This window comes from Erythrolamprus reginae, chromosome Z, assembly GCF_031021105.1.
Source record: "Erythrolamprus reginae isolate rEryReg1 chromosome Z, rEryReg1.hap1, whole genome shotgun sequence".
Taxonomy (NCBI): Eukaryota; Metazoa; Chordata; class Lepidosauria; order Squamata; family Dipsadidae; genus Erythrolamprus; species Erythrolamprus reginae.
Window position 1 is genome coordinate 121,363,437 of NC_091963.1, and position 27,907 is coordinate 121,391,343.

A 27,907-nucleotide genomic window follows, 5' to 3' on the forward strand; every position below is an offset into this window, starting at 1 on the left:
TTCTAAATCCCATTTCAGTGTTTTTCAACCCGGCTTCCGTGGAACCCAAGGGTTCCACAAGGGCCAGCCAGGGGTCCAATGATTTAATAAAAAGGCATGGCAAGGCAGGTCCCCTTCAATCCCACCTGCTTCTGCAGCAGGATAGCCTCTTCCTCCATCTTGTGTCCGGCAGATCAATCATGCTCAGCAGCAGCAGCCACCAAGCAGGAGGAGGAGTGGCAGCGGCAGCGGCCCCACTAACATCTCGCTGCAGCAACAGGGCCAAAGTGCAGGCTGCAGCTGCAGGAGGAGGAGGAGGAAGAGGAGGAGGTGGGAGGGATTGCCTCTCCAGCACCTCCGATGCGGAGCTTCCCAGTTCAGGGCCGAGGCACGCCAGGCAGCTCAAGGTTCTCTCCCACTCCTCCTCAGGCCTCCTTCCCGCACCTGTATTTGTGTTTTTCTAATCTAAAAAATTAAGGACGACAAGGAGGAGGAAGAGGAAGAGGAGGAAGAAGATGAAGAAGAAGAGCAGGAGGAGGAAGGTAGGAAGGAGGAGCAGGAGGAAGAGGAAGTAAGAGGAAAAGGACCAACTCATTATCTCCTTTTTCCCTGTGCAGGGCACTGTAAGAGAGCACGCTCTCCAACTCCCCTCACGCTCGGGGCCTGAGAGGACAGGAGGAGAGGAAAGTGGAGCGGAACGCATATGCTCCAACTTTGCCTTCACTCTGACCCTCCCACTGGCCCCTGCAGCTGCCAAAAAATGGGGAGGGAAAGTGGATGGAATGGAGTGAATGGCCTCCGCTTATTTCCCTGCTCAGGCCAGAGAGGGTACGTGGTGCAGACCCCCCTCTCTCTTGCTCTCTCTCTGCTACTCCGCAGCCAATGACTCCCACGCAGTAGCAGCACTTGCTGATTCTGCCTCCATCCTCTAAGGCTGCATTACTATTGCTGTTAGTCTTCTCATCATTCCTATCACCAATCTCCCACTTGACTGTAAATTGTTGCTTGTATCTTTATGGTTTACAATGATTGTTTCTTGATTGCTTATTTGACCCCTATGACAATCATTAAGTATTATACCTCATGATTCTTGACAAATGTATCTTTTTAATGTACGTACACTGAGAGCATATGCACCAAAGACAATTTCCTTGTGTATCCAATCATACTTGGCCAACAAAAGAATTCTATTTCAGCTTCAGGGTGTACAGCTTAATGAAGTGTTTTTCAACCAGGGTTCTGCCAGAAATCTGACGACACCAAAGGGTTCCCCTGAAGAAAAAAGGTTGAAAAACACTACATTAGATGTATTCTTTTAAGATATAAATATATTATTCTTTTTAGATTCAAAGCATTTTAGGAATTGATTCAACTTTAAAACAAAATGGTTTAGACACAAACTTTAAATTGAGCCATGGAAAAGATCTTGCATATTTATTCAGTTAAATCCCATTGATTTCAATAGCTTTTTATGAACAGCTTTTTAGGTCCAATTCTATTTTGGTTAGATTGCTATAGATGTGCTAGTAGTAATTTTTCCATGTTCTTTAAGAAGACAAAAGATAGCATACATAGATTATTTTATACACCAAAAAACAGCATTAACTCTTACTAAAAGACAATTTTTATTGTTAAAATACAATTTTCATAACCCAATGTTCCTGTTTACATTTACATTGTTGATGAAGAATTCAATGAATGTATGAAACAGTGGTTTGTATCATTATTAAATCATTTGGGCCAAGATGGAAAATTTAAGAGGCAATAAAAGGAATCTGATTATATTTGTAAGGTATCCTCACAACCTTTCTCAATTAGCAAGGAGATTATTATCTGTACAGAACTGAAACAATATGAAAACATGGTACACATATCTGTTTCATCTTTCATTTCTGACTCTAAAAATGATTCAATGTACATGTTACTCTTTGTTTTTTGAAAATGATGACAAAATAAAGAAAAACAAAATTAGACACAATAAACCTTTTACACATCCTTACATTTCATTTTTTAACGTTGACAAAAATGTCATCTAGCTTTAAGATAATGGATCAACTAGTTTTATTTTGTTCTAGACATTCTCTGGTGTAAGGTCCTCTTCATTGCAGCTTTGACCTCCTTGTTTCTTAAACTATAGATAATAGGGTTTAACATGGGTGTGATGACTGTATAGAAGAGGGCAAGAAACTTCTTTGTGTCTGGTGAGTACTTTGACTTAGGGTTGAAGTAGGCAGATATAGCTGTTCCATAAAATAAGGTTACTACCAAAAGATGAGATGAACATGTTGAAAAGGCTTTCTTTCTCCCCTCTGCTGAAGGCATTCTCAAGATGGTAATAATAATGCAGACATATGTGAATAATATAATGAGGAAAGGAAACAGTATGAATATCACACTAGTTGTGAGAGCCTCAATTTGAACAATGTATGTGTCAGCACAAGCCAACTCCAACAGTGGGGGACTATCACAAAAGAAATGATTAATAGTATTAGGCCCACAGTATGACACACTAAAAACAGTGACTGCAGTGACAGTAGAGTTAGGGAAGCCTAAAAACCATGAAGCCACAGCTAGTTGTAAACATGCTTTTCTGTTCATAATTTCTGGATAGCGTAATGGATTACAAATGGCAACACAGCGGTCATAGGCCATTGCAGCAAGAAGGCAGCACTCAACTGTACCAAAGAAAAAAAAGAAATACAACTGTGTGAAGCAGCCTATATAGGAAATTGTCTTCTTCTGCAAAATAAAGTCTGCTAGCATTTTTGGAACGATTACTGAATTGAAACAAATATCTAAGGAAGAAAGATTTCGGAGGAAGAAGTACATGGGACTATGAAGTGCAGGGTCTACTGTTGTGACAAGTATGATGAGGACATTTCCAGTCAAAGATATTGTATAAACAAGAAAGAAAATGACAAAAAGGAGTACCTGAAGTTCGTGGTAACTGGAAAATCCCATAAGAATAAATTCTGCAACATGTGTTTGATTAGTTATTATTACTGATCTTTTCCATGCCTTTAACATTATTTGGAGTGTGATTCTCTGACAAATTTGATAAATTCTTCAACAAGCTTTTTTCTTTGTCCCTGCTCTTTATGAGCAGATAATATACAGGCAATTTTCTAAACAAACTTTATAGTCAATCTCCTGAACTGATTTCTTTCTGTAAGAAAATGATATAAGAATTATCATTAAAATTATAAACATGTACATTTGGGAGTTGACTTAGGAGGAATAATTATATTTTTTACCATCCTTTTCTAATAGAGAAAACTATCTCCCTTTTTATCAAAGAAAGAGTAAAATATTTGCTAGAATGACTAGCAATTACCAGCCAGGAAGTAGCAAAAATCTTTAATAGATAAAGTGCAATCTTTCCATAGCTTTCCATTGGATATTATCTATTTTCATTTTTTGAAATTCTTTTCCACCATAAGCTGTCTTCTAAAATGCTTCAAATTTATTGTTAATTTATTAAAAGAGAATTAAAGAAAAAGGAGTGGTTAAGTTGCAGTATTAATATATTATGAACTTATAGATAGGAAAAATATGTATATCCTCACCATGGATTAGAAATGATTCCTGAGAATCATTTATCTATGTTATATGAATTTACCTATGAATCTAAGTTATATATATTATTGAAGTTAAAGATACTGGGTATTGAACTTAAATAACATATGAGGGTGGACACAATTTTACAACTGCTGATTTACACAAGAATAAATTGTTCAACTTAAAAAATGTTCAATAAAAATATTTTCTTTTTTAAAGAATGAATTGTTCTGAGGTCCATTCTGGAATAACTTTAAAGGCTGTCAATTAGAATGTTTTGGTCGTGCTACTGAGTCACTTAAGTTTCTTGCTGGATTTTATAGGTATTATAATCATCTTCTTTTTTGAAACATACTAATACTACTACTACTACTACTACTAATAATAATAATAATAATAATAATAATAATAATAATAATAAAAAAATGTTGGAAGGGATCTACAAGGTATTCTAGTCCAACCCCTGCTTCGGCAGGAAACCCTACACTACTTCAAACAGATCCAACATCTTCTTAAAAGCTTCCAGTGTTAGAGATTTCACAACTTCTGGAGGGAAGCTGTTCCACTGATTAATTGTTCTGTCAGGAAATTTTTCCTTAGTTCTAAGTTCTTAGTTCTCCTTGTTTAGTTTCTACCCATTGCTTCTTGTTCTACTCTCAGGTACTTTGGAGAATCCCTCTTCTTTGTGGCAACCCTTGAGATATTGGAACACTGCTATCATGTCTCCCCTGTTCCTTCTTTTCATTAAACTAGGCATATCTAGTTCCTGCAACTATTCTTCGTGTTTTAGCCTCCAGTCCCTTAATAATCTTTGTTGCTCTTCTCCCTACTCCTTCTACAGCTTGGCGACCAAAACTGAATTCCAAATTTGGCTTTATAAGGCCCTATACAGTAGTATTAACATTTTGCGTGATCTTGATTCTATCCCTCTGTTAATGCAGCCTAGAACTATGTTGATTTTTTTGGCAGCTTCTGCACACTGATAGCTCATATTTAAGTGATTGTCCACTAGGATTCCAAGATCCCTCTCACAGTTACTACTATTGAGTAATGTACTACATATACTGTACCTGAGCATTTTGTGTTTCTTGCCTAATTGTAGAACATTACTTTTGTCACCATTGAATTTCATTTTGTTAGATTCAATGGTGAAAAAGTAAGATTCTACACTTCCTAATAAAACAGACTTTCCTCATTTAAGAAGACCAAAGATTTATAGAACCTTTATTCCTGGTTTAAATTATGCAGACTTTACATAGGAATTGCAATATATTTGTTACATGTTTTTCAAATATATTTGAGAACAATTCATTCAGCATATGTCTAATTTACCATTAATGAATCACCAGACCATCATACACAATATATCTAATCTAAAATAGGTAGGAAAGTGAAAGATTGAAACAGTAGATAGCAAAATGTATCAATGGATACATGTACAAATTGTGCTATCAGTAAGTTTTCACTTCAAAGTAATGGTTGCTATCTTTGATTCTGAGGGTATTTATTTATTTGTTTGTTTGACTTCTATGCCACCCAACCCCAATGGGACTCAAGGTGGCTTACAACAATATAAAAATAAAATACAATAAAAAGAAATCAAATATTAATTACTAAACCAATAAAACCCCTGTTTATAAAAATCCACAAAGCTATAAACCAATCAAATATATACATACATACCATTCAACACAATTTGGCCATGACAGATGATAGTAATCATGGCCCCCAGGTCTGCTGGCAAAGCCAGGTCTTCACAGCCTTTCAGAAGGCCAGTGGGGTTAGAGAAGTATGGACATCGGGGGAGAGTTTATTCCATAGAGCTGAAGCAGCCACAGAGAAGGCCCTCCCCTGAGGTCCCACCAAACTGTATTGCTTAGTCAATGGGACATGGAGAAGGCCAATCCTGTGTGAACATATTGGTCTCTGGGAAGTATGCGGCAGGAGATGGTCCTGTAAATAATCTGGTCCTAAGCCATATAGGGCTTTATACCAATACCTTGAATTGTGACTGGAGACTAATTGGTAGCCAATGCAGCACACAGAGGGTTGGTATTATATGGGTATGCCAAGGTACACCTATAATGGTTTGCACAGATGCATTTAAAGGGATTTCCCACAATTTTGTTTTATTGTTTGATGTTAACTTTTAAAAAAATGATTATATAATATATAATTTTATATAATGCATAATAAATAGAAATTTAATAAATTTACAGACACAGAAAAGAAATTTAAATTTTCGTACTTACATGTAAACACTGATGGCTAAGTGTGAAATGTTGTGCTGATTAGTATTTATCTTAGTTCATATAGTTCCTGTAAGGATTTATCTTCCTCACTTATTGCTTCCTAGAATAATGATACAATTACATAATATATCACCCATTACTTTCTTTATAAGACAGTATAATATTTAAATGTGAGTTCGATGCAAGTTATCCCTACTTTTTATTATCATCTTTTTCATTGTGCTGATATTGCATATTCTGAAGAAGAGGAGGAGAAGGAAGAGGAAGAGAACAGTAATTATATTAAAATAGAAGGATGGATTGAAGAAAAATGTTGGAGGATTTGAAAATCTTTTGTTACTATATCAAATAATAATGTATTTCTCATTGCTTCAGTTTTAATTTGTAAAAGACTAAGCATATATTGATTGATTTTGCTCTAGGTTCAGCTGGACAATAAAAGGTCAGTTCATCAAATAAATGACAATTTCCCTATATCTCTTCCACTCTGTGTTTCTCTGATTAACTGAATGGTTCAATTATCAATAGTACAGAAATATAAAAATCTAAACAACCAATGATTGTTGCATGTCATTTAAAAATCAAATTCCTTGTTTTTAAAACTCCAGTACAAAAGCACCATACTGTTAGAGATACAGAGTTTTATTGTCCTTACCAGTAGGAAGAGCTTCTCACAATTGTATAATTAGAAGACTACCTCTACAGAGCTACCTTTAACTTGTTATTTCTTACCCTTTTCTCCCTGTCATGGATTCTTTTAAAAATATTATATCCAACTAGTTTGAACCAAGATCAAGGGAGACACAAAACCACTGCCCCTGGAACAATTTATCTGGGTTAGATAAATTTTCTATTTTATAAAAAATAAACATATAAAAATGATGTGTCAGTGGTCATTAATAGTACAATATGCTATGACACAGTTTATGCTAGACACTATAATTTATATAGTATATACAATATATAATTTTATATAATGCATAATAAATAGAAATTTAATAAATTTTGATTAACTACTATTAACTATTATTCTATTAGGATTAGCTATAACTTATGTTCTATAGTATTTACTACTATGCCTCAATGTTTCCATCTTTTTAAGTCTGTTCTGTCTCAAATCTCTTATATCTGATCTTTCTTCCTTTTTTTTCTATCAATGACCAGCAAGAAGAATCTTGCCGGTCTGTTATAGTTCTTTTCCTCTCTTTTGGATAGTCCACTCCTTCTAAAGAAAAAAGTCCTTCTTTTGTTGATCTATTTTATTAGCTGGTGGTTATACAGCTCCACAACTATCTCCTATGTTTGCTCCTCATCTCCTCTTCCACCTATGTCAGAGTTGAGGCATTATTGGTAAAAATACAATGTTGACTCTAGGGAGAAGGTTCCAATGGGAATGGAGCAAGGCACACATGTGCTTGTAATTTTGCTTAGCAGCCTACTCTTCCATCCTCCCATGGGGAAAAATTGTTAAAACAATACCTCTGTGTTTTAATTATCATATTGGAAGAAAATTATCAAGAATGTAATCAATCAAGTGAGTTATAGATAATGAAGACAAAAAAACATGTTGATTAATGCTTCAAAATTATTTCAATTCCTATCTTCAATATGCTCATGATTTTGATAAAATTAAGAAAATTGAGACATTGATTGATTGATTGATTGATTGATTGATTGGATTTACTGTATATGCCGCCCCTCTTCGTGGACTTGGGACAACTTTTGGTCTCTTTCTGAATATTAAAAGGCCAAGTTCATGATCACTGCAAGGAAAGGAAATGTCAGTATAAAAATTGATAGTGAAGAGATAAAATATGTGGGAAAAATATTGTTCCTAGAATTGTAGAAAGCTCAAAATGGTGGATGCAGCACATGATGAACATGAGCTGAATATAAAAAAGCAAGGACATCAGCCTGGCAATCAAATGTAGTTTACATCAGACTTCTCTATTGTCTTCCCATGGCTATCTATGATTGTGAAAGTTTAAGAAAAACCTTAAAAAGGCAAAACAGGAAGAAAATAAACTTGTTTGAACTGTGATGCTATAGGTAGCTACTGCGTATTCAGGCCCGGCTACAGCACGGAAACTGCTTTGGTCGCGTTGGTGGATGATCTCTGGCGGGCCTGGGACAGGGGTTTATCCTCTGTCCTGGTGCTTCTTGACCTCTCAGCAACTTTCGATACCATCAACCATGGTATCCTTCTGCGCCGGCTGGAGGGGTTGGGAGTGGGAGGCACTGTTCTTCAGTGGTTCTGTTCCTACCTCTCTGGTCAGTTGCAGTCAGTGTTAGTGGAGGGTCAGAGGTCGACCTCAAGGTCACTTCCTTGTGGAGTGCCTCAGGGGTCGGTCCTCTCCCTCCTGCTATTCAATATCTACATGAAACCACTGGGTGAGATCATCCAAGGGCATGGGAGAGGTATCATCAATATGCAGATGACACCCAGCTGTACATCTCCACCCCATGTCCAGGCAACGAAGCAGTGGAAGTGATGTGCCTGTTCCTGGAGGCTGTTGGGGTCTGGATGGGTGCCAACACACTCAAACTCAATCCAGATAAGACAGAGTGGCTGTGGGTTCTGCCTTCCATGGACAATCCCATCTGTCCATCCATAACCCTGGGGGGGATTATTGACCCCCTCAGAGAGGGTCCGCAACTTGGGCGTCCTCCTCGGTCCACAGTTCACATTAGAGCACCATCTTTCAGCTGTGGCGAGAGGGACGTTTGCCCAGGTGTGCCTGGTGCACCAGTTGCGGCCCTATCTGGACCGGACTCACTGCTCACAGTCACTGTTCCCTGTAAGCTGTGCATGCCTGTGCACATGCCCCCCCCCAAAATGCCCCCAAACACCCTTTTCCAAGGGCACGGATGGAGCAGCGGCCGCCCCCGCCCCCCATGCCTCCGGCCCCCTCGTGCACCAGGCTTCTCACTGCTTCCCCCCGCCTGCCAGCCTGCTTGGAACATTCGAAATAAGAAAAACCTTCACCGGCGAAGGTTTTTATTACTTTGAATGTTCCGGGTGGGCTGGCAGGGGAATGGGGAGTGTGCATGCCCAACATTGAAAATCACCTTTGCCGGTCTCCGCTGTGGGAAGAATGGAGAGAGAACGAGAGAGAGTGAGAGCGACAGAGCAAGATAGAGAGAAAGTGAGAAAGAGAGAGAGAGAAAGAGGGGAGAGAGAAAGAGATAGAGAGAGAAAGAAAGAGAGAGAGAGAGAGATGAGAGAGGAAGGAAGAGAGTGAGAGAGAGGAAGAAAGCAAGAGAGAGACAGAAAAAGCAAGAGAGAGAGAAGAGTGGAAGGGAGAGAGAGAGAAATGATAGAAAAAAGGGGAGAAAAAAAGATAAATGAGAAAATGATTGAGGCAGAGAATGACAGGAAAGAGAGAGAGAAACAAAGAGAGAAGTGACACTTGATTTAAAGCATATGGTAAAAGCACTTAAATAATAACAGAGAAAAAAAAACCCAGCCCTCACCTGTTTTTTTAAATAGTTATGTTTTTGGTTTTGCTGGTTGTTTTAGTTTTAATTGATTTTGTTTTTTTAAAATTATTAATTTCTTTTAATAAAAAAGAAGGGATTCTTATTTATTTATTTATTTGTTTGTTTGTTTATTTGTTTATTTATTTATTTGTTTATTTGCCGCCCAGTCCCAAGGGGACTGCCGCTCAGACACTATACATTTGCTGTTGTGAGCCACCCCGAGTCTTCGGAGAGGGGCGGCATACAAATCTAATAAATAATAATAAATAATAATAATTTTATCTGATCAACTAAGAAAAGAAAAGAAAAAAAAGAAAAGAAAAGAACATACAATATCAGGAATAAAGAAAGAAATATCAGCAATTTTTATATTCAAGATTGGAAATAACAGGAGAATTGACAAGTTTTTTTAATGATAGTCTTATGGTTAAAATAATGAATAAATTGACAATTTCACCATTATCATCTCTTGCAAATGCCTTCTGTGTTTCTTGACTATATTAAGAAAAATATCATTATATGTACAGATGTGGTTCATTCTGACACCATTCAGTGTAGAGTGACATAGTTTTAAATTGCTGGACGGATAAAATCTGATATTGAGAATGAAGAATGGACATTAATATAATGAGAATAATTGTTGTAAAAGAAAGATACAGCATTTGACTCAGTAGTTCATGACAAACTTCTTCTGAAACTAAAATCTTATGGCATCTATGGACCTCTGCATGGTTGGATTTCAGCGTTCCTGTCCAAAAGACAATAAGTGGTCAAAATAGGTAATGCCATATCTAATCCTGCTCCAGTTAACAATGGCGTCCCACAAGGCAGTGTTTTAGGACCTACTCTCTTTATACTCTACATAAATGATCTCTGTGACAATATCACCAGCAATTGTGTTCTCTTTGCTGATGTTGTTAAACTATTTAATACCTCTGACAATACTTCTATCCTTCAAAAGGACCTTGACCATGTAGCTGAATGGTCTAACAACTGGCAGCTTCAAATCTCTACAAACAAATGCTCTGTCCTACACATTGGTAAAAAAAATCTAGATACTAAATAAATACTTGGTAAAAGTGAATTCGCAGAGGACCCTCACTCAGTCAAAGACCTTGGAGTACTCATTTCCAATGACCTAAGTGCTAGAGCCCATTGTAATAGCATTGCCAAAAAAGCATTAAGAATTGTAAACTTGGGATTTGTGTGGCAGCAGGTGGTTCCGGAGGTAATCTGGTCCATTGCCATGTAGGGATTTAAAGGTCATGACCAACACTTTGAATTGTGACTGGAAACTGATTGGCAGCCAATGCAAGCCACGGAGTGTTGAAGAAACATGGGTGAATCTTGGAAGCCCCACGATGGCTCTCACGGCTGCGTTCTGCACAATCTGAAGTTTCTGAACACTTTTCAAAGGTAGCCCCATGTAGAGAGCATTGTAGTAATTGAATCTCAAGGTGATGAGGATGTGAGTGACTGAGAGCAGTGACTCCCGGTCCAAATAGGGCCGCAACTGGTGCACCGGGCAAACCTAAGCAAATGTCCTCCTCGCCACAGCTGAAAGATGGTGCTCTAATGTTAGCTGTGGATCGAGGAGAATGCCCAAGTTGCAAACCCTCTCCAAGTGAGTCAATAATTCCCCCACCAGGGTAATGGACAGACAGATGGAATTGTCCTTGGGAGGCAAAACCCACAGCCACTCCGTCGTATCAGGGTTGAGTTTGAGTCTGTTGACAACCATCCAGACCCCAACAGCCTCCAGGCACTGACACATCACTTCTACTGCTTTGCTGACTGGACCTGGGGTGGAGATGTACATCTGGGTATCATCAACGTACTGATGATACGTCACCCCATGCCCTTGGATGATCTCGCCCAGTGGTTTCATGTAGATATTGAACAGCATGGGGAGATGACTGACCTCTGAGGTACCCCACAAGGGAGAAACCTAGAGGTTGACCTCTGCCCCCCCACCAACACCGACTGTGACCAACCGGAGAGGTAGGAGGAGAACCACTGAAGAACAGTGCCTCCCACTCCCAACCCCTCCAGCCAGCGCAGAAGGATACCATGGCCAATGGTATTGAAAGCCTCTGAGAGGTCAAGAAGCACCAGGACAGAGGATAAACCCCTGCCCCAGGCCAACCAGAGATCATTCATCAGCGTGACCAAAGCAGTTTCCGTGTTGTAGCTGTGCCTTAGTAGAGTATCACCAAAAAATAGAAATTTAAGCAAATTCAAACAAAAAATATGTACAACACAACATGTAGCAAGGCAAATACAAGTATTCATAATATGGTTTTTAAGAGCTAATAGAAACTATAAATATTAATGATAAATTGTACAAATTTACACCTATTCACAAAAATAAATAGATAAATAGTACAAATTTTAGAGCTGTGTTTTGAAGTACTCTTTTCAAATTTGGATACTGTCCTCTTTGTAAACAAATTACTAATGTACATGGACATATTACTTATTTAGAATCTCTAATCTGCACTCTGCATTCCATTCTAATGAGCCACATCACCCATCCCCTCTACCACAGAGACCCTGCAGGAGAAGGGCAGCATAGAGAACTGTGAGATCTAGCAGGATCGGAGCTGTGAAACACAAACACAATGCTTATGCTGTGTCCCAGTGTGACAGATATAGTGCCCTGACTGACCTTAATAGGGACACTAAATTGACATATCAAGACATATCAACACGAATAAGCAGGGGATCATTGTCCAAGATGAAGAACTCATTTTGGAAAGTGAAAAGTGTGAATCACCTATTACACATCAGTCACACAAGAGCAGCAAGGTATCCAAAAAGAGAAGCCACCTTCTGGTTGGTAATTCAATTGTAAGGGATGTAAATTTAGGAAAGGACAAGGTTTTGAAAGAGGTCAGATATCTGCCAGGTGCTACTGCAGGCAGACACAAGAGGTATATTCTTAAGATAGTCAAGAATGCCAGTAAGAACTTTGATGTTGATGCTATTATACATCTTGGCACAAATGATATTGGTATTATCTGTTCAGAATGACTTCCAGAGCTAGTAGTATGAATTTAGTAGTATAGGTTGTAGGCTTAACTTTTCAGAGATATTACCAGTATATAAGGAACAAAAATGGAAAGGCCAACGTGTAGCAGAGTTTAATGTAGAGCTAAAAAAAATGGTGTAAAAGGGAAGGCTTTGGCTTTACTAGTCATAATGTCTGCAGTTAGTCCAATGAAAAACTGTACAAAAGAGATGGCTTGCATCCATCAAAGAAAGGGATTGAGGTGGTTGGTATTAAATTCACAGACTTCCTGGATAAACATTTAAACTGAATAGCAGGGACAGAGAATGAATTGGTACAACATTTCTGTCCCCAACAATCATTTCTGTCCTCAACAATCTAAAATTAATAGTGTTAACAGGGCACACAACAAAGATAAGGGTAAGTTTATCAGCCTTACTGTCAAGCAAAACCAAGCATTTCATATGCCATACCATTTGCACTAATCAATTGGGTGGCAATAAAGATGGGCCAATCAGGCACAAGATAGGTTATGTAGACAGTAAACATAGGGTCAACATTGCCATTGCCATAGGTCTATACCAGTGATGGCGAACCTATGGCACAGGTGCCACAGGTGGCACGTGGAGCCATATCTGCTGGCACGCAAGCCATTGCCCTAGCTCAGCTCATGTGCATGATAGCCAGTTGCTTTTCTGCTCACATGGAGGCCATGGGAGGGTGTTTTCAGCTTATAAAAGGCCTTTTTTGCTCTTTCTAGGCTCCCGGGAAGCCTCTAAAGCCTAGGGAGGGGAAAAAAATGGGCCTCCTGAGCTCACCAGAAGTTGGAAAAACGGGCCTACCAGGGCCCACCAGAAGTTGGGAAATTTATCATTTCTGGCCTTCAGGGGGCCTCCAGGGGGAGGGAGAGGCCATTTTCACCCTACCCAGGCATTGAATTATGGGTGTGGGCGCTCATGCATACATGATAGTATACACGCACACACTTTCACCACCCATAGGAAAAAAGGTTCGCCATCACTGGTCTATACTATAGGCCACCCAACCAACAGAGAAAGTAGATGAACCTTTTGCTAGTCAGCTAACTAAGTTATGTAGAAAACACATCACAATAGTAATGGGGATTTTAACTACCCTGACATCAACTGGGAGACAAACTTTGCACAAAGTGGAAGATCCAACAGGTTCCTAACAAACCTAGCAGACAATTTTGTTACCCAAAAAGTAGAGAAGGGGAAAGGGGGATCAGTCATATTAGATTTAATTCTCACTAACAGAGATGGGATGATAGAAGGTGTTGAAGCTACAGGAACCTTGGGGCAAGTGATCATGCAATATTGGAATTCAACATTATGCAAACACAAACAGTAGAACAAAGTCAAACTAGAGTCTTGGACTTTAAGAGAGCTAATTTCAATAAATTCAGAGAGAACTTGGGAAAGATTCCATAGATGAGAATCCTCAAGGGGAAAACAACTCAAGAAGCTTGGAAAGTTTTGAAAAGTGAGATTATAAAATTTGTGACTAGTTCAATACCAATGAAGAAGAAAAATAATAGGTCACAAAAGAAATCAGCATGGCTTCATAAAAAACTTTCTGATAAATTGATAGACAAAAGGGACAAGTATAAAATGTGTAAAGAAGAGGAAATTAAAAAAAACTTCCTCCAACATATTAAAAGCAAGAAAAAAGTCAAGGAAACAATTGGTCCATTCCAGGAAGAAAACAGCAAGAAGGGACAAACAGAAGGGAGAAAGCAGAGTTTACTCACCATATTTTTTGCATCTTTCTTTACATAAAGGGAAAAAAACCAGCCCAACCTATCAAAGAAAGCATCACAAAAAACATATTAGGAACACAAGTTAAAATAGGGAAGAAAATGGTAAGGGAACACCTGTCCACCATAGACAAATTCAAATCACTAGGACCCAAGGTTCTGAAGGAACTGGCAGACGAGATCTCAGAACCACTGAACTATATCTTTCAAAGATCCTGGAGTGGGGAATTGCAGAGGACTGGAAAAAAGCTGATGTAGTTCCCATCTTCAAGAAAGGGGAAAAAAGGATCCAGGAAACCACAGACCTATCATCCTGACCTCAATATCAGGAAAGATTTTGGAAAAGATAATCAAGCAACGAGTCAGTGAACACCTAGAAGCAAACAAAGTAATAACCAAAAGCCAACATGGATTTGTCAAAAACAAATCATACCGGACTAATCTTATAGCATTCTTTGAAAATTAGTGGACCAGGAGAATGCTGTTGATGTGGCCTTACTTGGACTTAAGTAAGGCTTTTGACAAAGTAAACCATAACCTACTACTAAATAAAGTAGAAAAGTGTGTGATGGACAGCAACACCTCCAGATGGATTCAAAACTGGCTAACTAACCACACTCAACTTGTTGTGCTCAATGGAATTACATCTACATTGAGGAATGTATGCCATGGAGTACCCCAAGGCTGTTTTAGGCCCAGTACTCTTCAACATTTTCATCAATGACTTGGAGAAGGGGATAGATGCTGAACTTATCAAATTGACCCAAACTGGCAGGAATAGCCAACACTCCAGAAGATAGGTACAAAATAAAGAAGGATCTTGACAAACTTGAACAATCGGGGCTATTTAACAAAATGAAATTCAGTGGTGAAAAAAGCATGGTTTTACAGTTAGGCAAGAAAAACAAAATGCACAGGTACAGTATATATGGTATACTGCTCAACAATGGTAATTGTGAGAGGGATCTTGGAGTCCTAGTGGACAACCATTTAAATTGAGCCAGCAGTGCTCAGCAGCTGCCAAAAAAGCCAACACAGTTCTAGGCTGCATTAACAGAGGGATAGAATCAAGATCACGTGGAATGTTAATATCACTTTATAAGGCCTTGGTAAGGCCACACTTGGAATACTGCATTCAGTTATGGTCACCATGATGCAAAAAGGATATTGAGACTTTAGAAAAAATGTGGACAAGAGTGACAAAAATGATTAGGGCACTGAAGGCTAAAATATATGAAGAACTGTTGCAGGAACTGGGCATGGCTAGTTTAATGAAAAGAAAGACCAGGGAAGACATGATAGCAGTGTTCCAATATCTCCAGGGTTGCCACAAAGAAGAAGGAGTCAATTTATTCTCTAAAGCACTTGATGGTAGAAAATGAGTGGAAACTAAACAAGGAAAGAAGTAACTTAGAACTAAGGAAAAATTTCCTGACGGTCAGAATGGTTGATCAGTGGAACAGCTTGCCTCCAGAAGATGCAAATGCCCCAACATTGGAAGGCTTTAAGCAGATGTTGGATAACCATCTCTCTGAAGTAGTATAGGGTTTCCTGCATAAGCAGGTGGTTGGACTAGAAGACCTCCAAGATCCCTTCCATTGTTGTTGCTGCTGCTGCTGCTGCTGTCGTCGTCGTCGTCGTTATTATTATTATTATTATTATTATTATTATTATTATTATTATTATTATTATTATATTGTTCAAAATATAAATAAGGGGGAAGTTAGAAATCAAATAGATATCTGCCAATTTTTTCTGTCTCCTTTTCTGTTTTGTCTTCTCATTTTTTCATCCATATCTCTTAACACCGTAGCATTAAATGAAATTCAAGATAGAAACCTGTTTTATATTATAAATTAATTAACTTTGCAGTTATCTATTGACCCAATATTCAACTTTAATTGAACAGTTAATTGCACAGTTCAAGCAATCTTATTTTTTGATATTATAGAAATTACCACCTTTTAATGTTCATCTTACATAGTTTTGACAAATTTCTAGTTTATATTACATATACATTACTCTACTCAACTAATATCTGTCTCTGTAATGAAATATTTTCATCTTATGATGAAATGGAACAATTATTTGGAGAAAATACCTTATAGCAAAATATTGCATGTACTTGATCAACTCTATCATTCAAACACCATTTTCTCTCCTTCAGGTTCTAAATTTAAAAAAAGAATCCTATTTAAAACACACAAACACACACACACACAAAATAGGTGCACAGATAAAAGTGTTTTGTGAGGAAATTTAAATTCCTGAGGTTATGTTTCCCATGTTGTTTCTCTTGACTTTATTGAAAACACTTTCCGGTAATAGAAGATTTTGTTAATCAGTTTTTCAAGTGCTGTTTTGATCTCCTTGTTTCTCAAACTGTAAATGATTGGATTGGCTATTGGTGACACAGTAGAATACAACAAAGATGCTAGGATTTCTGTGAGAGATGATTCTGAGTTTTTCTTTAAGTATGTTAACATCCCAGTACTCATAAACAAGGAAAAAACAGCAAGGTGGGGAAAACATGTGGAGAATGCTTTGTTCCTCCCTTGGGCAGAAGGGATTTTTTTGATGGTCAAAAAGATACGAACATAAGATGCAATAACTGGAGATGAGAAAAGTATGCCAAAAATAATGCCGCAGATAAAAACTGCCATTTCATTGCCATAAGTATTAGCACAAACAAGCTTCAGAGTATGAGTGATTTCACAGAATAATTGATCTATATTATTTGGCCCACAAAAGGGTAAGAAAATGATGTTTAGAGTGTGCAATGTTGAATATATAATGCTGCTCAGCCAACAGACAGCTATCATACAGAAGCACTTTATTTTGCTCATTAGCAATTGATAATGTAATGGATAACATATGGCAATATAGCGATCATAGGCCATGACAGCAAGGAGTGTAAATTCTACTACTGCAAAGGTAACTCCCAAAAAGATTTGAATCATACATCCAGAAAAAGAAATAGATCTGATCTGTGTTAAAGAGATATTCAAGGATTTAGGGACTGTGACAGAGATGAAGCAAACATCAAGGATGGATAAGTTAGCTAGAAAAAGGTACATAGGCTTGTGAAGTTGGCAGTCCAGTACTACAATGGTGATAAGAAGAAGGTTCTCGATCAAGGCTAGCAAATAGATCAGTAGAAGGAATCCAGAAAACAACATCTGCAGTTCGGCAATATCAGAGAAACTCAGTAACAGGAACTCCATTACTCTGGTTGTGTTGAATGGTTCTTTTCCCTGCAGAGGAATAATAATAATAATAATAATAATAATAATAATAATAATAATAATAATAATACAATAATAATGACAACATCAACAACAATAACAACAACAACAACAAGGTAATTATCATTAACATCACAATACTAGGGAATAGCAAGATTGATGAAAAGGAACACCCACAAAGAATTGCAAAACACCAGGACTTAAAAACCAAAATTCAACAATTATGGCTCAGATTGCCATTGGTAATTCTGGTGGTAATTGTAACACTAGCTGCTGTTCCGAAACCACTGTCATTACATTTAAAACAGCTTAAAATGGACAAAATCACTATCAGTCAAATGCAGAAAGCCGCACTGCTCAGTTCAGCACATATACTTCGAAAATACATTGTGACAACCTAGACCCCTGGTTGGGGCTCGACTAGTAAATAATGTCAATTCCGGCGAAACAACTGGTCACTGTAATATAAGGGGCATGTAGAAGGGTACCAGCCTGTCTTCCGTCCCCTATCCTTTCTTTTTTTAAAAAGTAATCTTTATTAATTATTTACATTAAGAAAAAAGACATAAATACCACAAAATATACAAAAACAAAAGACACAAACAAAACATGACCTGTACAGACATATAGATACAGCTATTGTCTTTCATAGTTGAAATTGTATATCAAATCGTAAACACTCAACGATTTACACATTTGCCAACCTACCATTTGACAATAATGCTACAGCTATTTTTATTTTATTTTATTTTTTCAGCATATTAGTGTATAGAAACATAGAAACATAGAAGACTGACGGCAGAAAAAGACCCCATGGTCCATCTAGTCTGCCCTTTTACTATTTCCTGTATTTTATCTTACAATGGATATATGTTTATCCCAGGCATGTTTAAATTCGGTTACTGTGGATTTACCAACCACGTCTGCTGGAAGTTTGTTCCAAGGATCTACTACTCTTTCAGTAAAATAATACTTTCTCATGTTGCCTTTGATCTTTCCCCCAACTAACTTCAGATTGTGTCCCCTTGTTCTTGTGTTCACTTTCCTGTTAAAAACACTTCCCTCCTGAACCCTATTTAACCCTTTAACATATTTAAATGTTTCGATCATGTCCCCCCTTTTCCTTCTGTCTTCCAGACTATACAGATTGAGTTCATTAAGTCTTTCCTGATACGTTTTATACTTCAGACCTTCCACCATTCTTGTAGCCCGTCTTTGGACCCGTTCAATTTTGTCAATATCTTTTTGTAGGTGAGGTCTCCAGAACTGAACACAGTACTCCAAATGTGGTCTCACCAGCGCTCTATATAAGGGGATCACAATCTCCCTCTTCCTGCTTGTTATACCTCTAGCTATGCAGCCAAGCATCCTACTTGCCTTTCCTACTGCCCGACCACACTGCTCACCCATTTTGAGACTGTCAGAAATCACTACCCCTAAATCCTTCTCTTCTGAAGTTTTTGCTAACACAGAACTGCCAATGCAATACTCAGATTTAGGATTCCTTTTCCCCAAGTGCATTATTTTACATTTGGAAACATTAAACTGCAGTTTCCATTGCTTTGACCATTTATCTAGTAACGCTAAATCATTTACCATATTACAGACCCCTCCAGGAATATCAACCCTATTGCACACTTTAGAGTCATCGGCAAATAGGCAAACCTTCCCTACCAAACCTTCCCCTATGTCACTCACAAACATATTAAAAAGAATAGGACCCAGAACAGACCATTGTGGCACACCGCTTGTAACCTGTCTCTGCTCAGAATACTCGCCATTAACAATAACTCTCTGATGTCTATGCTTCAGCCAGCTTGAAATCCACTGAACTATCCAGGGATTAAGTCCAATCTTCACTAATTTATCTATCAGCTCTTTATGTGGAACCGTATCAAAGGCTTTGCTGAAGTCCAGATAGGCAATATCCACGGCACCACATTCATCCAACACCTTTCTGACATAGTCAAAGAACTCTATGAGATTAGTCTGACACGATTTGCCTTCAGTAAAGCCATGCTGATTTGGGTCCAATAAGTTATTGTTTTTTAGATGCTGATTTATCCTCTTTTTGAGTAGAGTCTCCATCATTTTAACTACAACTGATGTCAAGCTAACTGGCCTGTAGTTTCCAGCTTCTTCTCTACTGCCCTTCTTGTGGATAGGCACAACACTGGCCATTCTCCAATCCTCAGGAACATCTCCTGTTAACAGGGATTGGTTAAACAAATCAGTCAGGGGGGTAGCAATGACAGATCTGAGTTCTTTAAGAACTCTGGGATGGATGCCATCTGGACCCATTGCCTTATTTATCTTTAATCTTTCAAGTTCTTCTAAGACATCGGCTTCTAAGATCACTGGAGCTGAATCCGTACAGCTGGAAGCAATGCTATATCCCTCTATAGTATTATTTTGTAAGGTGTCCTTTGAGAAAACTGAACAGAAGTAGCTATTGAAATGGTCAGCGATCTCCTTATTCCCATTAATGCATGTATTATTCCCGGTACTAAGCTTTGTGATGCTGCAGTTTTTCTTCTTCCTATCACTAATATATCTGAAGAAGGTTTTATCCCCCTTCTTTACAGATTTTGCTATTTCTTCCTCTTTTGAGGCTTTAGCAGCATATATTATCTGTTTCGCCTCCTTCTGTCTCATTTTATACACCTCTCTATCAGCTATACTTCCAGACTCTTTATACCTCCTATAGGCAGCCTTTTTTTCATTGACTATAGCCCTTACATCATTGCTAAACCATAGCGGTTTCTTCTTCCTTTTACCTTTAGTTACTTGCTTTACATAAAGTCTTGTGGCTTTTAAGATGGCCTTTTTTAATACAGTCCACTGGGTGCTCGCTCCTGCCATTTTATCCCTCCCCTTTAATTCATTATTTAAATATTCCCCCATTGCATTAAAATTTGTTTTTCTGAAATCCAATACTTTGGTTGCAGTATAGGATTGCTCACAATCAGTTTTTACATCAAACCACAAACATAGATGGTCGCTGCAACCTAAATTTTCTCCCACCTTGACCTCTGAAACCCGATTCCCATTTGTAAAAACTAAATCTAGAATATTCTCCCCTCTAGTTGGTGTCTTAACTAGCTGTGCCATAGCTGCTCCTGTAAAGGCCTCTACTATATTCTTACTTTTGCAAGTAAGGGCACTGGGGATATTCCAGTCAACATCAGGCATGTTGAAATCACCCATAACCACAATATCTCCCTTTACTGCCATTAGGGTAATCTCATCCACCATCTTGTTGTCATGTTCCTCAGATTGCCCTGGAGGCCTATAGATCACCCCAATTCTAATGACAGAACCGTCTTTATTTTGCATGCAAATCCAGAGGGTCTCCAGATCTTTACATGTATTTTGAATTAGTATTGTTTTTAGACTTTCTTTAACATAAATGGCTACTCCACCTCCCCTTCTCTTTATTCTATCCTTCCTATACAGTGTATATCCTGGTATGGATATTTCCCATTCATTGGAATCCTTAAACCATGTCTCAGTTATGGCAACCAGATCCAAATTATCTCTAGATATTATGGCCATTAACTCACAGAGCTTGTTGCTCTAGTGAACGAGGGGAGTAACACGATTGCTTACATTTCCCCCCACTTTTTCCTGTATATTTTCAGATTGTGAAAGATTTGGCTATATTATAGATATTTAGGTTTTTTAATTTTTTTTTATTCACCCAATCATACCATCTGCTCCAAGTTTGGTAGAATTCAGTATTGTCTCTTTCTTGTATTTCCAATGTCATCTTGTTCATCTCTGCAATTTTGTAAATTTTATTTATTAAATTTAAATAAAGTCTGCGCATGAGCAAGTCTGGCAGCTATGATTATATTTATTTATTTATTTATTTATTTATTTATTCATTCATTCATTCATTCATTCATTCATTCATTCATTCATTCAATTTTTATGCTGCCCTTCTCCTTAGACTCAGGGTGGCTTACAACATGTTAGCAACAGCACTTTTTAACAGAGCCAGCATATTGCCCCCACAATCCGGGTCCTCATTTTACCCACTTTGGAAGGATGGAAGGATGAGTCAACCTTGAGCCGGTGATGAGATCTACAGTCAGCTTCAGTGGCCTGCAGTACAGCACTCTACCTGCTGCGCCACCCCGGCCCATATTATTAAATATCGATCTTCCTTAGATATTTTTGTCTAATAATTCTGAGTATGTATAGTTCTGGTTTCAGAGAGATTTGTTGACCAGTTATTAGCTCTAAATAGCTTTTAATTTTATTCCAAAAATTTTTCACCACTGGACAGGTCCATCATGCATGGTAATATGTTCCATTTTTCTTCCATCCCCTATCCTGATGTCTCTCTGGCTCACTAGTATTATATATATAAACCTTGTAATATCTTTATATGCTAGCAATACTTGACAAAACTAAATAAATAAACAAGTAAAAATAAATAAATAAATAATAATAATAAAATTGTACTAAAGATAAATAATGTAAAAGTTGTGTCCAGAATTATTCTGTAGAATTTTGATTACTCTTGAAGTAAAAATGAATGGTTGCTTAAACTATTAATAAAGTAAGCCACACAATTATTCTTCAAATCTTTTGACATAGTTTGAATTTTTTTTAGTTCTTTGTACATGCTTCAGAACTTTATCTTACTAGAAGAATATTTGGTGACAATTCTCATCAAAGCATAATTTTCTATTTTATAGTCTAATATTCTACAACAAGATGAATTTAGCAATATATCTAGGATTCTAAAACATTGGCATGCTAAAATTTATACTGTCCTGTTCTCATTTCAGATCTGGAATAGTTGCAATGTTCTGGTCAGCACTTCATTTTCAGCACAGTTATTTAAAAAAATATCTGAGACCTGGAAGGAAAACTCAATATACAAAGCATTTAATCAGCTTACATATAATATTCTGAACATTCTATTTATTTAATTTAGGGATTCTGATAAATGCAACAAAACTGAACGTTCCGTTTTAAACTTGGTGATGAAAGAGTATGTTAAGTCATGTTGAGATGCTCTGGGTTACTATATTTTTCAAGATCAGCCATGAGTGTTATATGATATCAGTTCTATGAGCAAGATCCAATAATTTTACAGGCAGGGAGAAATTGCTGTTGGCATTTGCCTTATTGGCTATAGAATGGTAACATGGTTGTTTGCAATATCAGTACTGCAATATCAGTACTGCTATAGAATGGTAGGTTGTTTACAATATTATCATTATTTTCACTAAAAATTGTATTTTAGTGAAAATAATGATAATATTAGAAATAATTTGTTATAATAACATGTAGCTGATGCTGAACCAGACTCAGTTATTCTTATTCTTATTCTAAAATAATAGCATTCATCATTTTTTCAGTTTCTACATTATTTCTTTCACTTATAATTGTATTTTTTTAAAGTAATTCATTTATAATGGTACAATTTTATTATATGTATATAACAGTTCTGTTGTTTATCTGTTTCTTTTCCACAGTCCTGTTAAAGGTTTCAAAATGAATTCCAATTCACTCTCACATTAAATCTCTTCATTTCACTTACCTTGGATTCATTATTTTATTTTGAATATAGTTTTGCATGGTACAAAGAGACAGAGTGAATCACAATTTGCTTTTCCAATTCAATTATATAAAGCAATTGATTTCTAATTTTAAGGACAACCTTTATCCAGTTACACCTAATTTCATGTTGCATTAGTTTGGTTAGTTGTATATCCTACAAATATTTTCAGTGGATTTAATCATAGAAAAAACTTTCTATGTTCATTATTCATATATGTTTAAACTATAAAGGAAAGATGAAATTAATATTTAAATTGAGAATTAAAATAAATTTAAGAACAAATTATAAATTGAAATGTAAGCAATAAACATTCAAATCACATACCTTTTCCATTTTTGTATTGGACAAGCTGTTATCATTTCAGAATAATCAGCTGCAGAAAATGAAGTTAAAGTACAGAATATAAAATTTGTTTTCAACCTAGCTTTAGGAGGGGAAATCCTAGATTTTGATTCCAATCCAAATTATATTTATTAAATAGATTGAATACTATGTATTATGTGCTATAAAAATTGCAATATGTATTCTAATTTTGTAGTGAGTAATAAATGTCGTGAGGGCATTTATAATATTGTCCTAAGAGGATAGTGACATTAAAATATTCATATAATTGCTTACCCCTTCAGTATGCACTAAAGTAACTAACCAATTAGTCAAAACTATGACAGAATTATTTTCATATATTATCTTTTTGACTTGCTTTGCTGGGCATGTCCACATATATACATTAGGGATTAGATTTCCACTCGGAATAGTGTAGCTAAGAACATTTCTTATCTTTGTTTGTTTGTTTGTAAAATCTATATGCCACCCAGCTCCAGTTGGACTCTGGGCAGCTTACAAATTAACAGTTAAAGGCAATGCAAAAATACAACTTACAACAATAACAGCAGTTAAAAGACAGTACAAAAATACATTAATAACCCTTAAAAACCCATACATACTCTCAATCATTCATGACTGAATCAAAATGATAACCCAATGGCCCCAGGCCTGCTGGAAAACCAGGTCTGAAATAATTATTTATTGTAATAGGATATAGAAATTCTTGGATGATGCTTACTATCTATTGACCAGGGTACAAAAAAACAGCATTATAGTGCCATCGCTAAAAGTCTCAAATTGTGTTGTTATGACACTTCAGCTAATTTTTTTTTAAAAGGTGAATATTCACATTAATTTTGTTCAACATTTAGCTGACTTGGCTCAATGTGAGGGTTTTCTGATTAACCAAAATCAACTTTTGTGATAACCCCCCCCCACCCCCCAAAAAAGCTGTACTGAATACAGAACAATAAGTTTAATGAATCATGTCCTGAAAATATTCCTTAGAATAATTCACACAACAATGTATGGGGTGGGGGGGTGGGGCGGGAGAGGGAGAGATATCTAAGTAACATATAATTTTGTTTCAGAAACAATCTTGGTACACAAGCCATATTCAGCATTCAAATTCTTGCACAGCATTGTAGAGATGTCAATCACAGTGTTTACGTGTTCTTCATTGATTTTGAAAAAGCATTAGATAAAATAAGACACAGCAAACTATTACAAACCTTGAAATAAGTGGGACTAGATGACAAAGACATCTGAATCATAAAGAATCTATATAGTTATCTGTTCTAGGCATGGTTTCTTTATTTTTCCAAGACTCACTTCAGAGACCCACTTCTTGAAACAATAGTCTCTTTTATTTATCTTCAGACCAGTTTAGATACATGAAACTTTAGCAAGGTAAAAAACAAAACAGCAAGACTAGAGCAAATTCTATCGGCTTGAAAACTCTAACTTTTTAGGGAAGCGTTCCAACATTCCATTCTCAGCCAGCTCGGAGATAACAGGACTACAAATCACAGCTTTAGGTTTATCAGCTTACCAGGATTTATAATAAATTCAGCAGTGCAGCTTATGACTCAATTTGAAAAGGACAGCATGGGGTTTTTACTCTTTTGTTTCAGGAACACCACAATATCTCTGCCATTCTCTTTGATCAATGTTGTTAAATCCCACCTTCACTTCCTGCTCTAACCTGGAAATGACATTTTACAATCTGCAAAGCTACTAATGTGGATTAATACTTCTTACCTTTTTGCTATTCTCCTATACCTTGGATCAATCCATTCCTATGCTGATAGGAATGGATTGATCCAAGATATATCACTATCTGACAAAGACCAACTTCCCATTGTAACATCAGCTCCCTTGGACACTCCTCGCTATCAACTTCACTCTGGGCTCCCGTTTCCTCTGACAACCTCCCTAACCCAGGATAACCTAATGAACCTAATGAATCAGAATCAGGCATGTCCTGAGGCCAACAAGGATCATTCACAACAGTATCAGGTAGCAAATATGAGACTAGGCTGAAAATACTCAGATGATGCAGAAATACGAATCTGAATCAAATTTCCATGAAACACTAGAACACATTGATGCTAGCCTCAAAATAAATGGTATTTAGATAAACAATTTAAGATATGCTGATGACACCGTTATGCTTGCCACAAAGCATGAAGATCTTCAGTTCATCTTCAACAGAGCCAGAGAAATATCTGAAAAATGCATCTTGAAGCCTATCACCTCAAAAATTAAGATAGTGTTCATTATCAAACAATCCATTAATTTATCATAACTTTGGAAAGAATATCACTAGAAAAAATTGAAAGGATGATGTACCGCTGTTCTAATTTACATGAAAGTTGGAAAATGGCCACCAAAGCTTGAAGAGCATTCTTCAAAATGAAAAAAGGTCTTTGGGTAGTCATGACATAAGCTTAACAAAAATCAGGCTTCTCAGATGCCTCAAGATTGATGTTGACCTGGAAGAGATTATACAGTAGTACTTTGTGATATGAACCCCTCATCATACAAACTTTTTGAGATACGAACCGAGGGTTCGGATTTTTTTTGCCTCTTCTTATGAATTTTTTTCACCTTACGAACCTGCCACCGCCACTGAGATGCCCCGCCTCCAGACTTTCATTGCAAGCAAAGCACAAGTTTTTGTGATCCTGGGATCCCCTGAGGCTCCCCTCCATGGGAAACTCCACCTCCTGACTTCTGCGTTTTTGCAATGCTGTAGGGAAATCCCAGGAGGGGAATCCCAGGATCACAAAAACAGGCCCTCTGCTGGGCAGAGTAGGGGGGACAAAAACAGGAAGAAAAGACTCATGGAGCTCAAGGGAGGAGAAAGGTGTGGGGGAGATGAGGAGAGTGGGGTAGACAAAAACGGGAGGGAAAGGCTCATGGAGCTCAAGGGAGGAGAAAGGGGTGGGGGAGATGAGGAGAGTGGGGTGGACCTCACTTTCCCTCCCATTTTTGCCCACCTCACTCTCCTGATCTCCCCCACACCTTTCTCCTCCCTTGAGCTCCATGATTCTTTTCTTCCCGTTTTTGTCCACCCAACTCTCCTCATCTCCCCCACACCTTTCTCCAAAAAACATGAAGAAGAAGGATGTGAGGTTAGATGTGGCAGGATATTACATCATAATAGGAGGATCTTAGTAAAACACACACAGTTAACTATTTAATTACTGAATGTCTCTAGGGCTGTCAATATTCAGCGTGACAAAATGTCCCGACACTTGGCAGCTGAGTTCTCACCATGAATGTAAGTTAGTTGCTGGTCTGCAAGCATAAGACCAATTAAACTGCAAGCCTTATTATTGTCCTGGATAAAGTCTTTTCTCTTCTTGGCATCCTCCTCCACATCAGGATCCGAGGCATCCAAATCGGGGGATTCAGGAACAATATCCCACAGTCCTTCACATTGCAGCAACATAGTACATTTAGCAGACCATGTGCTGTAGTTGCTTCCATCCAACTGAGCAATGGAGAAAGCTTTACTGGACTGGAACATTGCCATCTTAATAATAATACTATTACAGCAAAAATACTAACTGTGATACAATGCTGGCTAAATTAAACCACACATTAACAAGCCACAATTTTCTCTGCCAGCATTGGGCCCATATCCAATGTTAGAATGTCTTGGAGCAGCTAGGCTGCAAGTCCTTCGACATATACAGAGCAGAGTTTTTTGTAAGAGTGTGGATGTGTGGTAGATCCAGTAACAACACAGACTCGGTATGCTAAACAAGTATTATTTACATATATACATATTTACAAGCACAAAGCAGAAATAAACAACAAACCGCACATAGCAGCATGAAGCAGAATATACTCCACTCACAAGCAAAGGCAAAGAATGAATGAGCTATCCAGCATCATCATCAGGAGAGAGTGCTGGCGCCCTTTTATGGCGAACCAGCCAAAGTCCTTAAAGGTATATTGCATCAAACCACACTTGGTAGTTTACATACAAGGCAACCCCAAATACTGTTGAGTATCATGTACTAACAAGGAGCACTTTATTTCACAGGGTAACTAATTATGATAAAAATAAAACAAGACAAGGCAAGGCAAGATATTAAAACAAAAGCTGGCTGTGGTGTTCTCAATGGTTATCAGTCCATTAAATGTAATACCCAAAAGATTTTAGACAGCACTTAGAAAATCTGCACATATGCAAAATTTCCCCTGCTTGGCTCTGCTCTTCTCCCTCTTCCTCTCCCTTTCCCTCTCCCCCTTCCTCTTCCTCCTCTTCCTCCTCTTCCTCCTCCTAGCATATTCAAGCATAACAAGTGCAGGACCTGTTTTCAGGTGATTGAATATTGCAGAAGAGACGGAGTAACGACTCGGACACAAGAGCTGGATTTAAACTTGGGTCATTTTTATTATAATAAATTTGCATAATTTATTAATTAAATTAGCATGAATTAGCATAAATTTGCATAAATCAACATACTCAACTATGACCCGGAAACAGTGGACCTGCAGGGTCAAACAAACACTTCCGGGGCGGAAATGACGTAAAAGGTCAACATTCCTGGGCAACTATGGGCGTAATCGATGCTGGTCCAGGTGAGGGACCTCTCCCTCACCTGAGACCCTGCCATACACTCGCATGAGGGGGGTCCCGCCGGCTCACCCCTACCCTGGGACTTCAATAGCGGGACCCAAAGACAG

The 27,907-nt window shown here is 37.6% G+C and overlaps 1 protein-coding gene across 1 annotated transcript; it reads right to left on the reverse strand.

Annotated features, from left to right (window-relative positions):
• Positions 1–1,587: 1,587 nt before the first annotated feature.
• Positions 1,588–26,744, reverse strand: LOC139153918 (olfactory receptor 10A4-like). The gene is made up of 5 exons (XM_070728340.1): positions 26,483–26,744; positions 24,986–25,162; positions 23,204–23,252; positions 5,986–6,128; positions 1,588–2,951 (listed from the first exon to the last, which is right to left on the reverse strand). Exons 1-5 carry the CDS (start codon positions 26,742–26,744, stop codon positions 2,041–2,043), a joined length of 1,542 nt encoding a protein of 513 aa, XP_070584441.1. The 3' UTR covers positions 1,588–2,040.
• Positions 26,745–27,907: the final 1,163 nt, after the last annotated feature.